Genomic DNA, 17,783 nt, shown 5'->3' with positions numbered 1-17,783 from the left:
AAGAGGAGACCTGATAAAACTATTAGAGGTATAGATAGGGTAGACAATTTGAATCTTTTTCCCGACTTTGCATTTAAGATTGTGGGGGGGGGGGGTTGTTGAGAAAGAATTTTGTTTAAAAAGAGAGTGGCAGATGCCAGGAATGCGCTGCCAGTGACAACAGATACGATAAAGGTACTTACAAGGCGGTTAGACGCAGGAACATGCAGGACATGTAGGGATTTGGATCAAACACAGGCAGAGGAGAATTAGCATAATCTGGCATCATCTACAGGCCCTGATATTGTGGACCAATGGGCCTGTTCCTGTATGATTATTAGAGATTTGAACTGAATGTATATTACACTTCTAAATACAGGCATACCGGGATATTTCCTGATGATAATATTCTTGCTGTTTTGAAATCATGCTTTCTGCATCAATTCTCCGTTGTTCCTCATTCTTGAATTGAATCATCAAATGTTCTGAGTTTTTCTTAAGAACCTGAAAAAATTTAAATTATCTACATATCATATCAAAATAATAATTGTGTAATTTTGCAAAGTGCAACCAGTGAGATACCCGCTTCCAATGAAAATACCCACATTACACCAAAAGACCAAGGGCACAGAACACTACAGTTTACTATCATTCAAAGGAAATGTTTAAACACTTACTTTGTTTTCAGTTTCAAGATCAATCAACTTCTGCCTGAATTCAGAATCTCCTTTACTATTTTGACAAGCATACTCCTGTGTTTTGGTAGCTCCATCAGCTTCCAATGGGGATGAATACAAATCCTATGAAGAAAATCAAACATCAAACCATCAAGGAATTTTCCTGCACTGAAATATTTGACTCCATTTCTGTACCCATTTTTAAACTATCCAAAACAACTATGGAGTCCTTTGGTAATTCAGAACATAACACCACACTGTCCATTCAGAACAAATAATCTCACCAGAAGGGCTAAAATCCTTAGTAGACAGTGATTCAGCCTTGTATGCAATTTGCTTGCCCTCATTACTTAAAGGCTTTGCTAAATGTGCCAAACGCAGTGATGTTCCATAGTTCAAAAACTTAAAACTGATCCAGGGTTGAAAGTAACTTTTGCACTTGCTCCAAGGCTTTGGCATCTTTTTTTTAAAAAAACAGTGGGCAGAATTAAAATATATTTTAGTAGAGGCCTAACCAGTATGATAGGTTTTTGCCTCAGTAAGTGCAATTCCATGCACTGTTGCTTTATTTTAGAACCACCACTTGCCCTATAACCCCTTTAAATGTACCACTTAGTTCATACTGCCTTGTCTTTTACTTTTTGTAGTTGGACTTCATTTGCTCTGTATCTGACATTTCACTAGTTTATAACTGGCTGAGGCCAATGACCACCCTATTACGTTTCTATCATTTGTAAACACTTACATTATGCCCTGTATTTTCCAAGTTTGGGTCATTAATATACATCAAAAAGAGCAGTTCTATTAATGATACCAGAAAAATATTGCATGGAACCATGGAATCCAAAAACTGTTCTTTGGTCAATATCATATCCAAACAATCATTCTCCCTTCAATCTTAAGGGTTTTAATTTTGTTATCACCATTTATGTGGAACTTTTTCAGTGGCCCTTTGAAAGTCAATATACACAAGTTTCTCGATTACATAAATAAAGGATTTAGTAATTTGCTTTTTAATGAATTCATATTAACATTCATTTATCAGTCCATACTTTTTTAAATTATTTTGTAATTGCTTAATTATCTTTTCTGTATTTTAAACAGAAGTGCTCAACTTCTGCCACCAAATCCACACCCAGGAAAAATTGATTATGGACATTTCCAGAGTCTTTCTAATGTCTCACAGTTTCTTAGGTTACAGCAAATAATTTCTGAGCACCTTAGATTTATCCATTCTTATTCCATCCTATTTTAACCTTGTTCTCTTCCACTTGGGCAAATGCAAAGTGCATATTTCATTCAACAGTCATGCCCTGTGCCTCCACCTCCACAAAGTCTTTTCATACTCTTCATCGGACATTCTTCCAGAGTTTGTTCTGATTTATACCCTTTATGTTCCTTGTTATGTCCAAGTTTTTCAATAATTGTATCTGGCCTATGAGATTCAGTTTCTAGAATTATTTGCAGAGTTTTTCAAGGGACTGTAAAAGTCGAAGGTGTTTCACATCACTTGAATCTAAAGGCTGATTTATACTTGTGTGTACGGGCTACGCCGCAGCCCTGATTTTCACTTCTGCGTTGCTCTACACCATAGTGAGCATGCGTTGGTGTGCACCAAAATGCTAGTTGGCGGTGGGGTTTCTACGCCACTGTGTTGAGTTTCTTCGTGAGAGACATGGACGAGGAAATGCACTTCAAACATTTTCGCATGTCAGCAGGTAGATTTGACGATTTGGTTCATCTATTTCGCATCGGTGTACAGACATGGCAGAGGAGAAGCAACCGGAAATATGTAGGAGGAAATGCGATGCCACCAAGCGGACCAATCACAGTTGTTGCGGTCTGCTTCACCGCGACGTGTGAGTTAATTTTTTGGGGAGGTGCATGTCACCCTGCAGCGTAGATGCGACACACTAGTATAAATCAGCCTTAATAGCTTACTAAACCATACATTCAGATGATTGGGCTGGACAACTTGGTTGGAAACAGGATGAAAGACCGTGATACCTCCATAAGGCCATAGGACATAGAAGCAGATTTAGGGCATTTGGATCAAACCTGCTCTGCTAATCAATCATAGTTGATTATTTTTTCTGTCACTTCCATTATCCTGCCTTCTTCCCGTAACCATTGGCAACGAGGGATTCCCAGCCTGGGTTCATGGACCCATCAGTTAATGATTGGGGACCCCTAATTGGTGCCCTTACTAAGCAATAATCTATCAGCCTCCGCTTTAAATATACCCATTACCGTCCTCTTCAGCCATCTGAGGCAATGGATTCCACAGATTCAACACTCCCTGGCTAAAGAAATTCCTCCTCATCTCTGTTCTAAAGGGATGCCTTGTATTCTGAGGTTATGCCCTCTGATCCTAGACTCTGCCACTATCGAAACCTTCTCTCATATCCACTGTACCTACGCCTTCCAATATTCGGTAGATGTCTATGGAAGTTTCCATATTTATGATCCCGAAGCTACATGCCCTGGGTAACAATACCTGCAACCAGAGAGTTTCCAAACTTCCCAGTTGTGCATCAGATATCTTTTGCAGTTCGTAAAAATGAGGTTTATGGTTTTACTCATTAGCTGCACTGAAGAACAAACCAAGGGATCTTTTATAGTGGGTCTTGCATAATTTGCAGCACTGTCAAAATTTAAAGGCAAATATTCTAAGGCCTTGCATGACCTTAAGATACATTGAAGGGATATAGGGAAAGAACATTGGACTTTACTATTTGATAGACTTTGCAATATCTTACATCACTGGGCAAGCAGTCTGAGGTAGTCGTAAGAGTGTGAGGTTGCCTGAGTGTTCCAAACAGTAGTGAAGATCGACAAGTCCATTGTAGGAACTTCAGATCTGTACCAGTATGCACTGTTTAGCTATTCCCTGATGTCTGAAGAGCTGATGTAATGTCCAGTCACAGTTGCCAGGCTCAGGTCCAGCCTACATGTTTCAATTCATCATGGATAGTTAAAAGGCAAATATTTCATTTTGAGATAAAGACCAGAATGGATCCAGTCACATACTACCATAAAAGGCCATGTTTAGGATAAAGTTAGCATTTCAGTCATTGAAACAGAACTCAATGATAGACGTTTTCAAAGAACCATGAAATGGTTACAGAATTGGTTCCTGAAATGAATATTTTCTACTCTACCCAAGGCTTTTGCATTCTTCCTATAAAAGATAACCAGAACTGAACAGTTACAATGAATACAAATACAAAGCAAAGTAGATTTCAATTTATTTTATCTATACAATTGTACCTCTGGGGGGGGGGGGGGGGGGGGGTAAAAAAGGAAATTTAAACTTACTACGTTGGAATCTTTGATGATGAAATCAATGTCATCCAGTTCTCCATCACTCTGGTAGGTCAGCTCAGGCAAATCAGCTGATTGGTGAACTACATGACTTGTAAAAGAGGGCACAGTACGACTGCCATCAGTTGCAGAGTGTAAAACCAAAAATGAAGAGTCTGGAGGAATGACTCCAAATGTAGAAACGTTACAGATGGTATTTGCCATTAGCTCACTTCCCTTATTCTTATTTGATTGGTTTTCTTGCACAGGAATTGACAGCACCTCACTGTTACAAAAATAAATGCTCAATTAAACATGTGACTAAAATTAGTATGCGGCATAGAGATAATTGTGAAGTTTCCTTGAACTTTCCTTTGCCAAGGACTGAACTTTACAGAAGCTTTATTAAAATCATTCAAATTAGCAAATATGATCATCAGAAGAATCAAAGGCTCATAATAATGTATTTTGTACAGTAGACCTTGAAGTTTCAAATGGCTTATCTAAATGTCCTTATGTTGTAGATAAAGACATTGTGCCCTTCTTTACTTCCAGTCTTTGCAAAGCAAATGTAAGCACAGGTGCCAGAACAGTCAATGAATGAGAAATGGCAGACTGGAATCTCTCTTGTGATGTTCAGTCCATTATGCTTTCTTTTTTTACAGAAAGATTCTGAAATGACTATATCTGCACACACTCCTGATAACATAAGTATAGAAATTCTCTAACTTCTTTTCTCCCAACACAAGTTTAATAATGCACAACTTCTGTAATCGCAATGAATCTTTTCCAGATACTGAAGACTGGATCATTAATTCCTCGAGATCTGCAAAAATACCCCAGATTTTAGTCATCATGCAGCACAAATTCCAAAATATGCAGGATGCACATAAGACTAAGTGGTTCAAAACCTGCTGAAAGATTGGTTCATCCTTGGTCAAACCAACAAAATGTTTGCAACAAGTAATAATAAATTATTCAGATTGTACACAGCCAGGAAGAACTGAAGAACCCATATTTAACTACTCTCGCAAATGCTACATTTACCACCTCCAGCCTCCTACTGTTCTACAATGCACCACTTTCCTGTCTGCTCCAGCGGTCTCTGCACCCTGAGACCAGCACAGGAAACTTGAAATGATCAAAATACAAGATACAGATCCACAAACTAAAAAGTGTTTAGAAACTTAACCTACAGTTCAATTTGATGTGCTCACTGTAGGTGCAAAAGTGTACTCCCTTTGATTTCTATGCATATAGCTTTATAACTGGTCCTCAGCAGCTTAGACTGATGCATGAGTAGGCATGGATAAAAGCATGATACACAAGTGAAGCAATTATTGGAAATGTGAGTAAGGTATAATATTAACAGATGGCATAGAAGCTGAAAGTGAAGCTGCCCATTCACTGATAGAACAGCTAGTGCAGATGTGGAGGTGCAACTTCACAGCTCCTGGTTTGATGTGTGTGTGTGTGTGTGTGTGTTCGTGTTCGTGTTCAGTTTGCACTTTCTCCTCAAGCATTTCTTCAGTGTCTCGGTTTCCAACCACATCCCAACAACATGAACATGGGTAAGTTAATTTTCCCCGAGTGTGGCAGAATTGGGTGGAGGAATAAAATGTGACTGGTGTAGGAAAAGTCTCAACGTATGCTTGATGGTCGGTACAGATAGCCTGTGGATCAAGGGACCTGCAAATAAGTTTTGTTCATAGAAAAAGAACTTACTACCTTTTAGGAACTGCAACTTGTGTTGTTTGATGATCGTCCTCAGTAACCATATCCTGGAAAGAGAAAATTATTTCAGGAAATTTCATCTGAATCTGATGCCTGAAAATTTTCTCTTATTTTCTATCAAAGTAGTATGACATATTTAATAAAATTCAGTGACCTAAGTTGATAATGTCGCACCCTTGGGCTTCTTTCTATCCGACCAGTAGCAATAAGTTTACATTGAATTTAAGCAAGTGCATTTAATTATTTTGCACATACTTGTGATTAATTATTGCATGGCCATGTGCTTCACACCATTTAATTATAGGTGACTTTCCAGAATTGCTTCATAGTTCTTGTATTCTGTCCATTATTGGTCTATCTTTTGCTACAGCTGTTTCTGCTCACAAGGTACACTGCAAATGTACAGGACTATGTGACTAAGCACATATCAAACATCACCATCTATAGTACTGTGTTAAAGTCTTAGGCACATATAGCTATGACTTTTGCACAGTAGCATAGTAACGTTATGTATTGCACTGTGCTGTTGCTGCTGCAAACAAAAACAAATTTCATGACATATTGAGTGATGATAAGCCTGATTCTGATATGGGTCTCCATTGTGGACTGAGAGTGGGCAGGGGGCATCATGGTTGGGAAAGGGGAAGGGAGACAGAGGCAGCAGAGAGACTTCTTGTAATGATCAATAAACCAATTGTTTGGAATCAAGTGACCTTGCCTGGTGTCTCAGGGCTGGGCATGTCTATAGCCTAACAACTATGTTACTTTATTAATTGCTATTAGTTTCAAACAATACCAAAACTCACTATTTGGTTTCAAATAGTTCCAAAAACTTAATGCTTGGACTCCAGGTGAACCTGGCTCTGGTGAGCCCTGAATCAAAGTGCGCTTGATGCTGGAACAGAGGGTCTTGGCCCAAAACATCATCTGTGTGTGTTACTCTGTTCCAGACCATCCATTCTGAAATTTCAGAGTCCATTGTGTTTTTTTTTTACAATTTACCAGGCTGTTCATTACACATCTCAGGATTTGCCTGTCTCAGCACATGCTTATCAGTTTGCTCTGTGCTCAGGGTCAGCTCATAGAGCGATGTCAGCACAATTCTACTTTCTCACATTGATGCTAACCAGGTGTTGATCGTGAGATTTTGCCTCACTGTTTATTGTCTTCTACGGCGCACTGCAATGGATTTCACAGTAAAATTAATTCAGTCTGAGAAATTATTGTTAATACTTAACAGGTCAGGCAGCACATGCAGGGAGCTTCTCCCTATACAGACAGGGCTATACACAAGCATTCCCAGCACAACTAAATGCTATCCCCTTGCATCAGCAGCCATCGTACAATATTTATAATTGATCGGGATTTTGAATTTTTGATTTCAAAAATGAATTTCTTTTACTTACTTTTTTACTTTTAGACTTTTTCTTTCTCTTCTTAGTCTTTGTTTTGGCTTTCAGCATCTGCAATGAAAAGGAAATAAATCTTTAAATGTAATTTTAATATTAATTAGAATTGAATATAATTTTAATATTTACCAGAATTATAAAGGACCTAGAATTGTGATCAGTCAGAAAAGCAGGGACTAATTAGGTAGAGTCAGGGTGGTTTTGTGTGGGGGAAATCCCTGCTTCACACATTTCTAAGAAAGCAGATGAGGGCCAGGCAGGAGACATTGTATAGATGGGCTTCAGTAAAACTTCTGGCAACAAAGGGCATTTGGGGTCGAAGGTGAAATTGGATTAAAACTTGGCCTGGTGAGCAGAGGCAGAGGGTAGCGGTGCCAGTCTCGTTTTTCCTATTGGAAGTCTGTGAGCACAGAGATGCAGCTAGTTACTAGAAAATGCAAAGTTGCACCGTCTGCACTTGTGTCAAGAAATGCGAGTTGAAAAGAAACAAACGCCACAGTAGCCTAGCGGTTATTACAGGTCGAGGTGTCAGAATTAAATTCTGGAGTCCAACGTAAGGAGTTTTGTACATCCTCCCCGGGAGAGTGTGGGTTTCCTCCAAAGACATACCAGTTAGTAGGTCAGTAGGTTATTGTAAATTGATATGATAAGGCCAGGGTTAACGGTTCATTGTCAGGAGGTGCGACTCATGCCGGAAGGGCCTGTTCCACGCTGTATCTCTAAATAAACGAAAAAATTTTCTCCACATAAATATCAAGTAAACTTTATTCTGTTTCTCAGTTTTTTTTGTATAGTGATTAGTGAATTTCCCATCAGACTGTAGCACAGGGGACGCCTGTAGAGAATGACATGGGTCTGATTAGTAAGTCTGCTGACAGCATCAAGTATGGTGGAATTGTAGATAGTGAGGCCATGTGCTTAAAGATACATGTGGATTATATAGTAGATTAGCTGGAAATCAATCCAAAAGCGGTGCAAAGTTAAGATGGCACTAAACAGCAACTCCCTTGCTTGCATCTTTGGAAACAGCTCTATTTCCATCTTTGATATCCCTTTTTTTCCTTTTCAAGGTTCTTTTGAAGACCCTGACCTGGAGTTACACTCTGACTTCAGTTCTTTGCGGAAAGGGGACCCAATCTCAGGGCCTCATAACTGGCTGCTTTCCGATGTGCCAAGGATGCGGCCTGGAAGACGAGCGTGCCTTCAGGGTGCTGGACTTGTCTGGCTCTGGAGAATGGCTGATTCAAGGCCGGTGTCCCCAGCTGAAGCCTTGCGGGAGAAAAAAGAACATTGGGAGCTATGTGTCTAGAGCCGACTCTTGAGGCACAGAGCTTGGAAGATGTGACGCAACAAAATTTTAACATCATAAATCAGTGAGTTGTTTGTTATGTCTCCCCTCTCGCTGTGAAACAGTGACACCTCTTTTTCTATTATTAGGGAGAGAGAGAGTCTTTCAAATTATGTCGAATTACCGTGTGAATAAGTAGTCTTTGGGTACTGCAAGTCTCAGTGTCTTTAATAATGCTTTGCTGCACGCTTGGGTGCTCGGTGGAGGGCCCTGATGCTTTCTGCTGGTGGGGGAGGGGATTGTTGACTTGCTGCTGCTTGTGCATGGGGGGGGGGAGCTTTGGGGTTCTAACGTTTAACTGGTATTCATTCTTAGGGGTACTCCTCTGTTTTCATGGATGCTTGTGAAGAAAAAGAATTTCAGGATTGATATTGTATACATTTCTCTGACATTAAATGTACCTACTGAAATGTACCTATTGAGAGGTAGTGTATTATGGTGAACTTGCTGAGGATACAACCATTATTGGCAGAATTTCAGATGGTGACAAAAGAGCGTAGAGGATCAAGATATAGCAGCCAGTGGAGTGCTGTCGCAGCAACAATCTGGCAAGATCAAAGAGCTGATTGTGGACTTCAGGAAAGGTAGAATGGAGAAGAGTATTTCCAATGGAAATACTACAGCAGTCAGATGCAGCTGTTGCAATATTGATGATGCTCTGTCAGCTGATCTGGAAGACAATGCCATAGCAAAGTGAATGGAGGAAATCGGAGTTTTTAACCAATGTTGAAGAAAGGTGATCCAACAGAGTTTGGAAATTATCGTACAATTGCCCTCATTCCTCACACCAACAAGATTTTAATAAAGATCATTCAGAAAAGACTTTATCCTTATTTAGAGCGGGAGCTTCCAAAAGTGCAAAAGCAGGTTTCATGAAAGAAAGGGGAAGAAGCGACATTGCAGATGTGAGATGTATTCTCAAGAAGACAAGAATACCAGAAGGACATCTATATGTGCTTGATTGACTACAGCAAGGACTTTGTCTGCATCGATCATGACAAATTATGGATCACATTAAGACACGTGGCTGTACCGGAATACTTGATTGTCCTTGTGTGCAATCTTTACATCAATCAAGAAGCGGCAGTTCAAACGGAATGAAGAGAAACAGAGTGGTTCAGCATCCGTAAAGGGGTACACAAGGCTGCATTCTCTCCCCCGCCTGTTTAGTTTGTACACCGAACAGATCTTCAAAGAAGCAGGAATATACGAGGGGTGAGAATTGGTGGCAGAATCATCAGCAATCTTCGTTACGCTGATGACACGACAATACTGGCTGCAAAACGAGGAAGACCTGAAGCAACTGTTAACCAACATTAAGGAACTTAGTTTTAAGACGGGCCTGCACCTTAACCTGGAGAAGACTAACATTATGGCTACTGGTAGCACTCCCAATTTTAATTTTGATGGAGAGGAAATTGAAGTGATTGACAGTTTCAGCTTAATTAAAACCGAAAAGGTCAGCAGTCAAGAAATCTAACAAAGAATTGTCCTTGGTAGAGTAGCCATGATTTAGAGAAGAGCCTCGGAAACAGAGATGTGTTATCTCCACATACAGAGATTCAACTTGTGCAGGCGATGGTGTTGTACGGATGTGAAAGTCACACATGAAGCAGGATAGGAAGCTTATCGAAGCCTTTGAACTGTGGTGCTGGAGAAAAATACTACACATCTCAAGGACCTCTCAGAGAACAAACGAATCGTCAAGGAGCTCAAACCAAGTCTCCCTCTGGAGGCTGAAATGACAAGACTCCGCCGGTCGTACTTTGGGCACACCACGGAGAAAACAACTGCCTGGAAAAGGATATCGTGCTCGGTGGAAGGCCGACAATCAGATGGATGGACCAAATGAGGACAGCTATGAACGCAGCGTTATCAACAAACAGCCACCTTTGTGAGGATCAACACTCATTTAGGGCAATTATCCACAGGGTTGCCAAGAGTTGACAATGACTCGATGGCACTTAACAACAACAACAAGACGAGGGAACGCAGACAAATCCTCATGGAGGGAGCGATTTCAAGTTCCTGGGTGTCAATAGCTTTGAGAACCTAACCTGGACACAACATATCGATGCAGCTCTAAACAAGGCAAGGCAGTAGCTAGATTTCATTAGAAATTTTAGGAGATTTGGTTTGTCAACTAAAACACTCGAAACCTTATACAAATGTACCATGGAGAGCTTTCTGACTGGCGGTATCACTGTCAGGTATGGGTTGGGGGGGGGGGGGAGGTTGGAGGTAACTAGTACACAAGATCGAAATAAATTGCAGAAACTTGTAAAATTAGTCAGTTCTGTCACGGGTACCAGCCTCCATCGTATCCAAGACATCTTCAAGGAGCGGTACCTTAGGAAGGCAGCATCCATCATTAAGGATCTCCACCACCCGGGATATGCCCTCTTCATGATGTTACTGTCGGGAAGAAGATCAGAAGCCTGAAAGCACGCATACAGCGATTCAGGGACAGCTTTTTCCCTTCTGCCATCCAATTTCTAAATGGACATTGAACCCATGAACACTACCTCACCACTTATTATTTCTGCTTTTTTTTTTGCACTACTTATTTTAACTTAACTGGTTAATAGATATACACCACACACACTTAGTTAACTCCGTTTTTTCCCTCTATTTATTTATCATGTATTTCATTGTACTGCTGCCATTAAGTTAACAAAATTTGCAACACTTGCTGGTGATGTTAAATCTGATTCTGATCTAACCTTGGCTGGTTACATACAGTAAGTGGAGGGACATTGGACCGTGGAGTGCAAATTCACAGCTAGCTGAAAATGGCAATAGAAGTGGATAGGAAAATGAAGAAGCATAATCGCGTGCAGTTCTGGTCACCATATTACAGACAAGTGGTTCCCAAGCCCTTCTTTGGGTTACCCCCACCTGGGTCCCAGCACCCCTCCCTCTTTTTCCAGTCATTGCGTAACAACTATGAAGAATTTTGATTTACGATGCACGGTGAAAGAAAATAGGAAGTGCAAATTGGAATCAGTGACAAATTGCAAAAATTTAAGTAGGTTTAAATGTATTTAAAGCTACAAATAAAACTATTCCTTTATTTAATTACAGTAAAAATGATTTTTATCAACAATTTTAGAGCATACATTAGTAGGCCAATTACCGACACTTCATTGCTTTTTCACCTTTCAGTGAGATGGGTGGGCTTGGTGAAGTGAGATCAGCTTCTCAGCATCGGGCTGAATGTCACCCAGAAGGAATCTCAGATCCCCTCATTCAGTAATTGGCAGTCCATTTCATTGCTTTGAAAGTTGCTAGGCGACTTACTTAGACTGAACTCCACTAGGTATGATGCTGGAAAGCCAATAAAGAACATCTTGACCTTTGTCCGCAGTGCAGGATGGCATTTAGAAATTTCTTTCTGCAACCAAAAGTCTTGAAATGATTTTTCTGCATCTTGGCTTTAGCGCAAAGTCATTTTGCAGCGCGATTAGTTCTTTCTCCATACCTTCCTGTGAATTCTTCATTACAAGTGTTCAGGAATGGATTTATTACCCAATCTGGAATTTGGATCAAGGAAAGAGTCTGAAATCTCTTTCGCATACAGCTCACCCAGGTGGGCACAGTATAATTGAAGATCATCATCTGGTTTTCTTTCTTTCTCTTCCAAATCAGAAAGGCTCGGAAATTGGAAAAGGTCGCAACAGCCAGTGTTGCACTTAAATAGGGTTAACCTGAACAGAAATGTGGAGATGACTGATTTGACTTTGATGTGATTCACATAATGTCCTTGCAATTGAAGACTGATTTCATTAAACTTTGCAAATAATTCTGATAAATAAGCAATATCTTGCCAAACATTCTTGAATTGATTACTGAACGAAGCACTCGTCTTCAAATAACTTTATCACAGTTTCATAAAGCACATAAAATCATCTCTTTAAAGAGCCACCTGACATCTGTGTGCAACAGAAAATGTTCAATCTGTTCATCATCCTCAATACAAAGATCTCGAAACTGTTGATAATTGGGACTTGATTTCGTTTACCACTGTGATAACAATATTTAATGATTTCTGCAGCCAATCACTTAGATTTTTGTGACAAGATGTTGTCTGTGACTTACACAGTGAATGATAAGTATGTTAGGTATAGCTTTTTTTCAAGAAAGTAATAAGCCCAAGTTGGCAACCAGTCTTTGATGGTTCCCCATCTGTTGAACGAGCAAGAATATTGGTGAGCAGAATGTCCTTCTTTCTGAAATATTACTCAGCTACCCAAAATATTGACTCTCCCTTTGTACCTGTTTCTAGTCCCCTTGCAAATAACAACTCTTGAATCATACTTCCATCTTTTATGAAGCAAATATAACTAAGAAGCACAGGTTCATTGCCTGGCAAAGTTGACTCATCCAACTGTAGAGCGAATTCTGTTCTCCTAAGCATGTTGCACTCTGTATCTTCCACATTCTCAGACACTTCTTCTATTTATTTTTGAACAGCATTGTCACTGAGCATTATCGCTTTAATTATTTGGACTGGGGACTTAAGCAAAGCCATACCCAGAACCACCCTTACTACTAGCAGAATCAGCTCTTCTCCAACTGTATGGGGTTTTCTTGACTTAACAGTGAGCAAAGAAATATATGAAACACGCAAGCCATCACTGTTTTGTTGTGAAGCGCTGACAAACAAGCTTTGACATGTTTTCTGTTTTGAAAATTTCCACAAGGTGATTGAAAATAAGCCAAGTTCTTGTTTGCTTTAGTAGAGTGTATTCTCTTCAAATTTTTATGGAGCCTGGGCGATTTCAATGCCTCATTTGAAAAAACCTTTTCCACACAACAGACACATTTGTTGCTTGGTGCTGGTATAAATCCATATTTCACACTACATTGTCTAAATTTCTTTTTCATTTGGTCTGCTACTGCCATTTTTGTTATGGATTACTGACCATGGTCAATTGCCCGTAGTCTAAGTCCAACCTCAAGCATTGCATTCAATAAAGTTGAAAATTATGACCTTATCATAGCTCAAGCAAAACTTGACTCTCTACTTGAAAGTACATGAAGTGGGGCAACAATATCTCAGTTGGACTGTGGACTAGCGAAATGTGTTATATTTGAATGCGCATAGTATATGAAATAATGTAGATTAATTTGCAGCACAGTTGCAGATTGGCAAGTATGTTGTAGGCATCACTGAATCATGGCTGAAAGAGGATTATAGCTGGGAACTTAATGTCCAAGGATACACAGTTCATCGAAAGGACATGCAGGAAGGCAGAGGAGGAGGTGTTGTTCTGTTCATAAAAAGTGAAATCAAATCATTAGGAAGAGGTGACATAGGGTAGGAAGCTGTTGACTCATTGAAGATAGAGCTAAGGAACTGCAAGGATAAAAAGACCTTGATGGGAGTTGTATACAGACCCCCAAACAGTCGTAAGGATGTGTTCTACAAATTACAATGGGAGATAGAAAATGCATGCCAAAGTGACAATGTTACAATAGTCATGGGGGAATTCAATATGCAGGTAGATTGGGAAAATCAGGTTGGTGCTGGATTGTGGGAGGGGGAGTTTCTAGAGTGCCTATGAGATGGCTTTTTAGAGCAGCTTGTGGTTGAGCCTGCCAGGGGATCAGCCATTCTGGGTTGAGCGTTGTGCGAGAACCAGAATTGATTAGAGAGCTTAAGGTAAAAGAACCCTTAAGGGACCGTGATCGTAATATGATCAAATTCACCCTGAAATTTGAGAAGGAAAAACTAAAGTCAGATGTATCAGTATTATAGTGAAGGGAATTATTGAGGCATGAGAGAGGAGTTGGCCAGAATTGATTGGAAAAGAACACTGGCAGGGATGATGGCAGAGCAACAATGGCTGGAAGCGATTTGCAGGCACAGGATATATACATCCCAAAGAGGAAGAAATATTCTAAAGGAAAGATGACACAACCATGGCTAACAAGAGAAGTGAAAGCCAGGATAAAAAGCCAAAGAGAGGGAATATAAATAGAGCAAAAAGTAGTGTGAAATTAGAGAACTGGGCAGCTTCTAAAAGCCAACAGAAGGCAACTAAAAAAGTCATTAAGGTAAAGCTGGAATACAAAAGTAAGGTAGCTATTAATATTAAAGCGAATACCAAAAGTTTCTATAGTCTGAAAGAGAGGCAAGAGTGGATATTGGACTGCTGGAAAATGATGCTGGAGAGGTAGTAATGGGAGACAATGAAATGGCGAACACTGAATAAGTATTTTGCATCAGTCGGCACTGTGGAATACACTAGCGGTATGGTGGAAGTTCCAGGTGTCAGGGGTCGTGAAGTATGTGAAGTTACCATTACTAGAGAGAAGTTTCTTGGGAAACTGGAAGGTCTGAAGGTAGATAAATCACCTGGACCACATGGTGGTTTGAAGAGGTGGCTGAAGAGATCGTGGAGGCATTGGTAGTGATCCTTCAAGAATCACTAGATTCTGGAAAGTTTCCCGAAGACTGGAAAATTGCAAATGTGACTCCACTCTTCAAGAAGGGAGAGAGGCAGAAGAAAGGAACCTGTCGGCCAGTTAGTCTGACCTCAGTGGTTGTGAAGACGTTGGAGTCGATTATTAAGGATGAGCTCTCAGGGCACTTGGAGGGATATAATAGGCCATGGTTTTCTCAAGGGAAATTCTTGCCTGATAAATCTGTTGGAATTCTTTGAAGAAATAACAAGCTGGATAGACAAAGGAGAATTGGTTGATGTTGTGTACTTGGATTTTCAGATGGCCTTTAACAGGATGCCACACATAGGACTGCTCAACCAGCTACGAGCCCATGGTATTACAGGAAAGGTTCTGGCATGGATAAAGCCATTGCTGGTTGACAGGATGCAAAGACTAGGAATAAAGGGAGCCTTTTCTGCTTGGCTGCAGGTGACGAATGGTATTCCACAGAGGTTGTGTTGGGACCGATTCAATGATACAGATGATGGAATCGCAGATAAATTGAAAATAGGTGGAGGGGAAGATAGGTTTGAGGAAGTAAGCTACAGAAGGGCTTAGACTGATTAGGAGAATGGGCAAATAAATGGCAGATAGAATACAGTATCAGGAAGTGTATGATCATGCACTTTGGTAGAAGAAATGAAAGGGTTGACTATTTTCTAAATGGAGAGAAAACATAAAAACCTGAGGTGCAAAGGGACTTGGGAGCCCTTGTGCAAGATTCCCTAAAGGTTAATTTGCAGTTTGAATCTGTGGTGAGAAAGGCAAATACAACATTAGCATTCATTTCAAGAGGACTAGAATAAAAAAGCAAGGATGTAATGTTGAGACTTTATAAAGCACTGACAAGGCCTCACTTGAAATATTGTGAGCAGCTGTGGGCCCCCATCTAAGAAAGGATGTGCCAAAACTGGAGAGGGTTCAAAGGAAGTTCACGAAAATGATTCCTGGATTGAAGAGCTTGTCATATGAAGAGCATCTGATGCCGCTAGACCAGGGTTTTCTGGATTTCAGAAGAATGAGAGGTGGCCTCATTGAAACCTATTGAATGGTGAAAGGTCCTTGATACAGTGGATGTGGAGAGGATGTTTCCTATGGTGAGAGAGTCTAAGACCAGAGGACACAGCCTCAGAGTAGAGGGAAATCCTTTTAGGATGGAGATGAGGAGGATTTGCTTCAGTCAGAGAGGAATGAATCTGTGGAATACTTTGCCACAGGCAGTTGTGGAGGCCAAGTCTTTATGCATATTTAAGGCAGAGAGTAATAGATTCTTGATTGGTCAGGGCGTGAAGGGATATGGGGAGAAGGCAGGAGATTGAGGATGAGAGGAATAATTGGATCAGCCATGATTAAATGGAGGAGCAGACTCAAAGGGCCAAATGGCCTAATTCTGCTCTTATATCTTATGGCCTAAAAGAGCAAATTCTGAACTTTACCCCATTAAATAGCATACCCTAATTCATAGGAATGGCATAACTGCATGACTGGAATATGGGCATGGTACTGGCTAACACTGTACCCTACAGTAGTGAAGGGCAATAATGTGCGGGCCGAGCCTGGAAATAACACGACTTCTTCAGTCCAGATTTCTCACGATATGCAAAACACAGAAGTGTCACATTGCTTTTCGACATATTGCTTTGAGCAAAGACAACAGAATGGTGGATTAGCAAGAGATGAGGGGATTACATGGTTAATGTAATCATTTATGGGGCACTGAGGATCAAATGCTCAAAATAGGTAGTTTTCTTAAAATAAGTCTGTAATCCCTCAACTGCCCTGCTTGTTACTGAGTGCCCCCCTACTTACTCCTTCAGCCCTCCCGGGGGGGTGGGTGGGGGGGGGCATGATATCACCCAATTTGGGAGCCATTGATACATACCACAAGATATTCAAGTAGAATTAGGCCATTAGGCTTAGAGTCTGCTCTCCCATTCTACCACATTCTCTGCCTTCACCCCCTGACCCTCAACCTCTTTACCAATAAAGAGTCACAAATTGGCCCGCACAGCTCTCTGTGGCAACGAATTCCACAGATCTACCCTCTGAATTAAAAATATCCTCCATCTCATTTTTAAAGGGACATCCCTTTATTCTGAGGCTGTGCCCTGTGTTCCAAGACTCTCCTACTAATGGAAACATCCTCTCCACGTCCACTCTATCCAGGCCTTTGGTATCGGGTAGGTTTCAATGAGATCCTCCCTTGGCCATCAACAAGAACCCTCAACCATCAGGCTCTTGAACGAGAGTGGATAGCTTCACTCACCCACACACTGAACTGATTCCACAACCAATAGTCTTCACTTTCAAGGACTCTACAACTCATGTTCTCAATATTTATTACTATTATTTTGTTTTTTTTTTGTACTTGCATAATTTGTCATCTTTTGCGCATTAGTTGTTTGTCCGACTTTGTTGCATGCAGTTCTTCAATGATTCTGTTGTGTTTCTTGTATTTACTGTGAATGCCCGCAAGAAAATGAACCTCAGGATAGTACATGGTGACATATCTGGACATTGATAATAAATTTACCTCAAACTTTAAATCTCCCCCCCCCCATCTCATTCTTCTATAGAAAGGATGTAGGTGCACTATGAAGAGTGCAGAAGGGATTTACCAGAATGAGGCCTGTTGTAGAGGACTGTAGTTACAAGGAGATATCCAATGGGCTGGGATGTTCTGAATGGGATGTCAGAATCTCAGGGATGGCCTTGTAAAATTATGAAAGACATAGATAGGGTAGGTGGTCACAGTCTCCCCTCCCGCCACCCAAAAAAGTAGAGGAAGAACTAGAGGTAGTTATAGTCACAGTATTTGGACAGCTACATGTTTGGAAAAGGAATAAAGGGATATGGGCCTAACACAATAACATGGGATTGGTG

General features: G+C 40.5%; 2 protein-coding genes across 5 annotated transcripts in view; one reads left to right on the top strand and one right to left on the bottom strand.

Moving 5' to 3' along the window:
• Positions 1 to 17,783, top strand: part of LOC140727663 (SH2 domain-containing protein 1B-like) — a 225,657-nt gene that overhangs the window by 69,930 nt on the left and 137,944 nt on the right. For 2 of the 3 annotated variants that reach the window (XR_012098895.1, XR_012098894.1), the window contains exon 2: positions 8,173 to 8,475. The exons of the other annotated variant lie outside the window; for it this stretch is intronic. The gene's annotated coding sequence lies outside the window, so the exon portion shown is untranslated. The remainder of the gene's footprint in view (positions 1 to 8,172; positions 8,476 to 17,783) is intronic. 3 annotated transcript variants of the gene reach the window in all.
• The window catches only part of LOC140727662 (E3 ubiquitin-protein ligase DZIP3-like), a 94,551-nt gene that overhangs the window by 33,117 nt on the left and 43,651 nt on the right, over positions 1 to 17,783 (bottom strand). For both annotated transcript variants that reach the window (XM_073045298.1, XM_073045299.1), the window contains 5 exons: positions 7,100 to 7,156; positions 5,688 to 5,740; positions 3,975 to 4,245; positions 657 to 779; positions 365 to 483 (listed from right to left, as the gene is read on the bottom strand). In XM_073045298.1, the coding sequence (XP_072901399.1) occupies positions 365 to 483; positions 657 to 779; positions 3,975 to 4,245; positions 5,688 to 5,740; positions 7,100 to 7,156 (623 nt within the window). The remainder of the gene's footprint in view (positions 1 to 364; positions 484 to 656; positions 780 to 3,974; positions 4,246 to 5,687; positions 5,741 to 7,099; positions 7,157 to 17,783) is intronic.

The sequence above is a fragment of the Hemitrygon akajei genome, chromosome 5 (assembly GCF_048418815.1).
Source record: "Hemitrygon akajei chromosome 5, sHemAka1.3, whole genome shotgun sequence".
In the NCBI taxonomy this organism is placed as follows: Eukaryota; Metazoa; Chordata; class Chondrichthyes; order Myliobatiformes; family Dasyatidae; genus Hemitrygon; species Hemitrygon akajei.
Note: the sequence above shows the minus strand (reverse complement) of the source record. Positions and strands in the feature narration are given on the sequence as shown.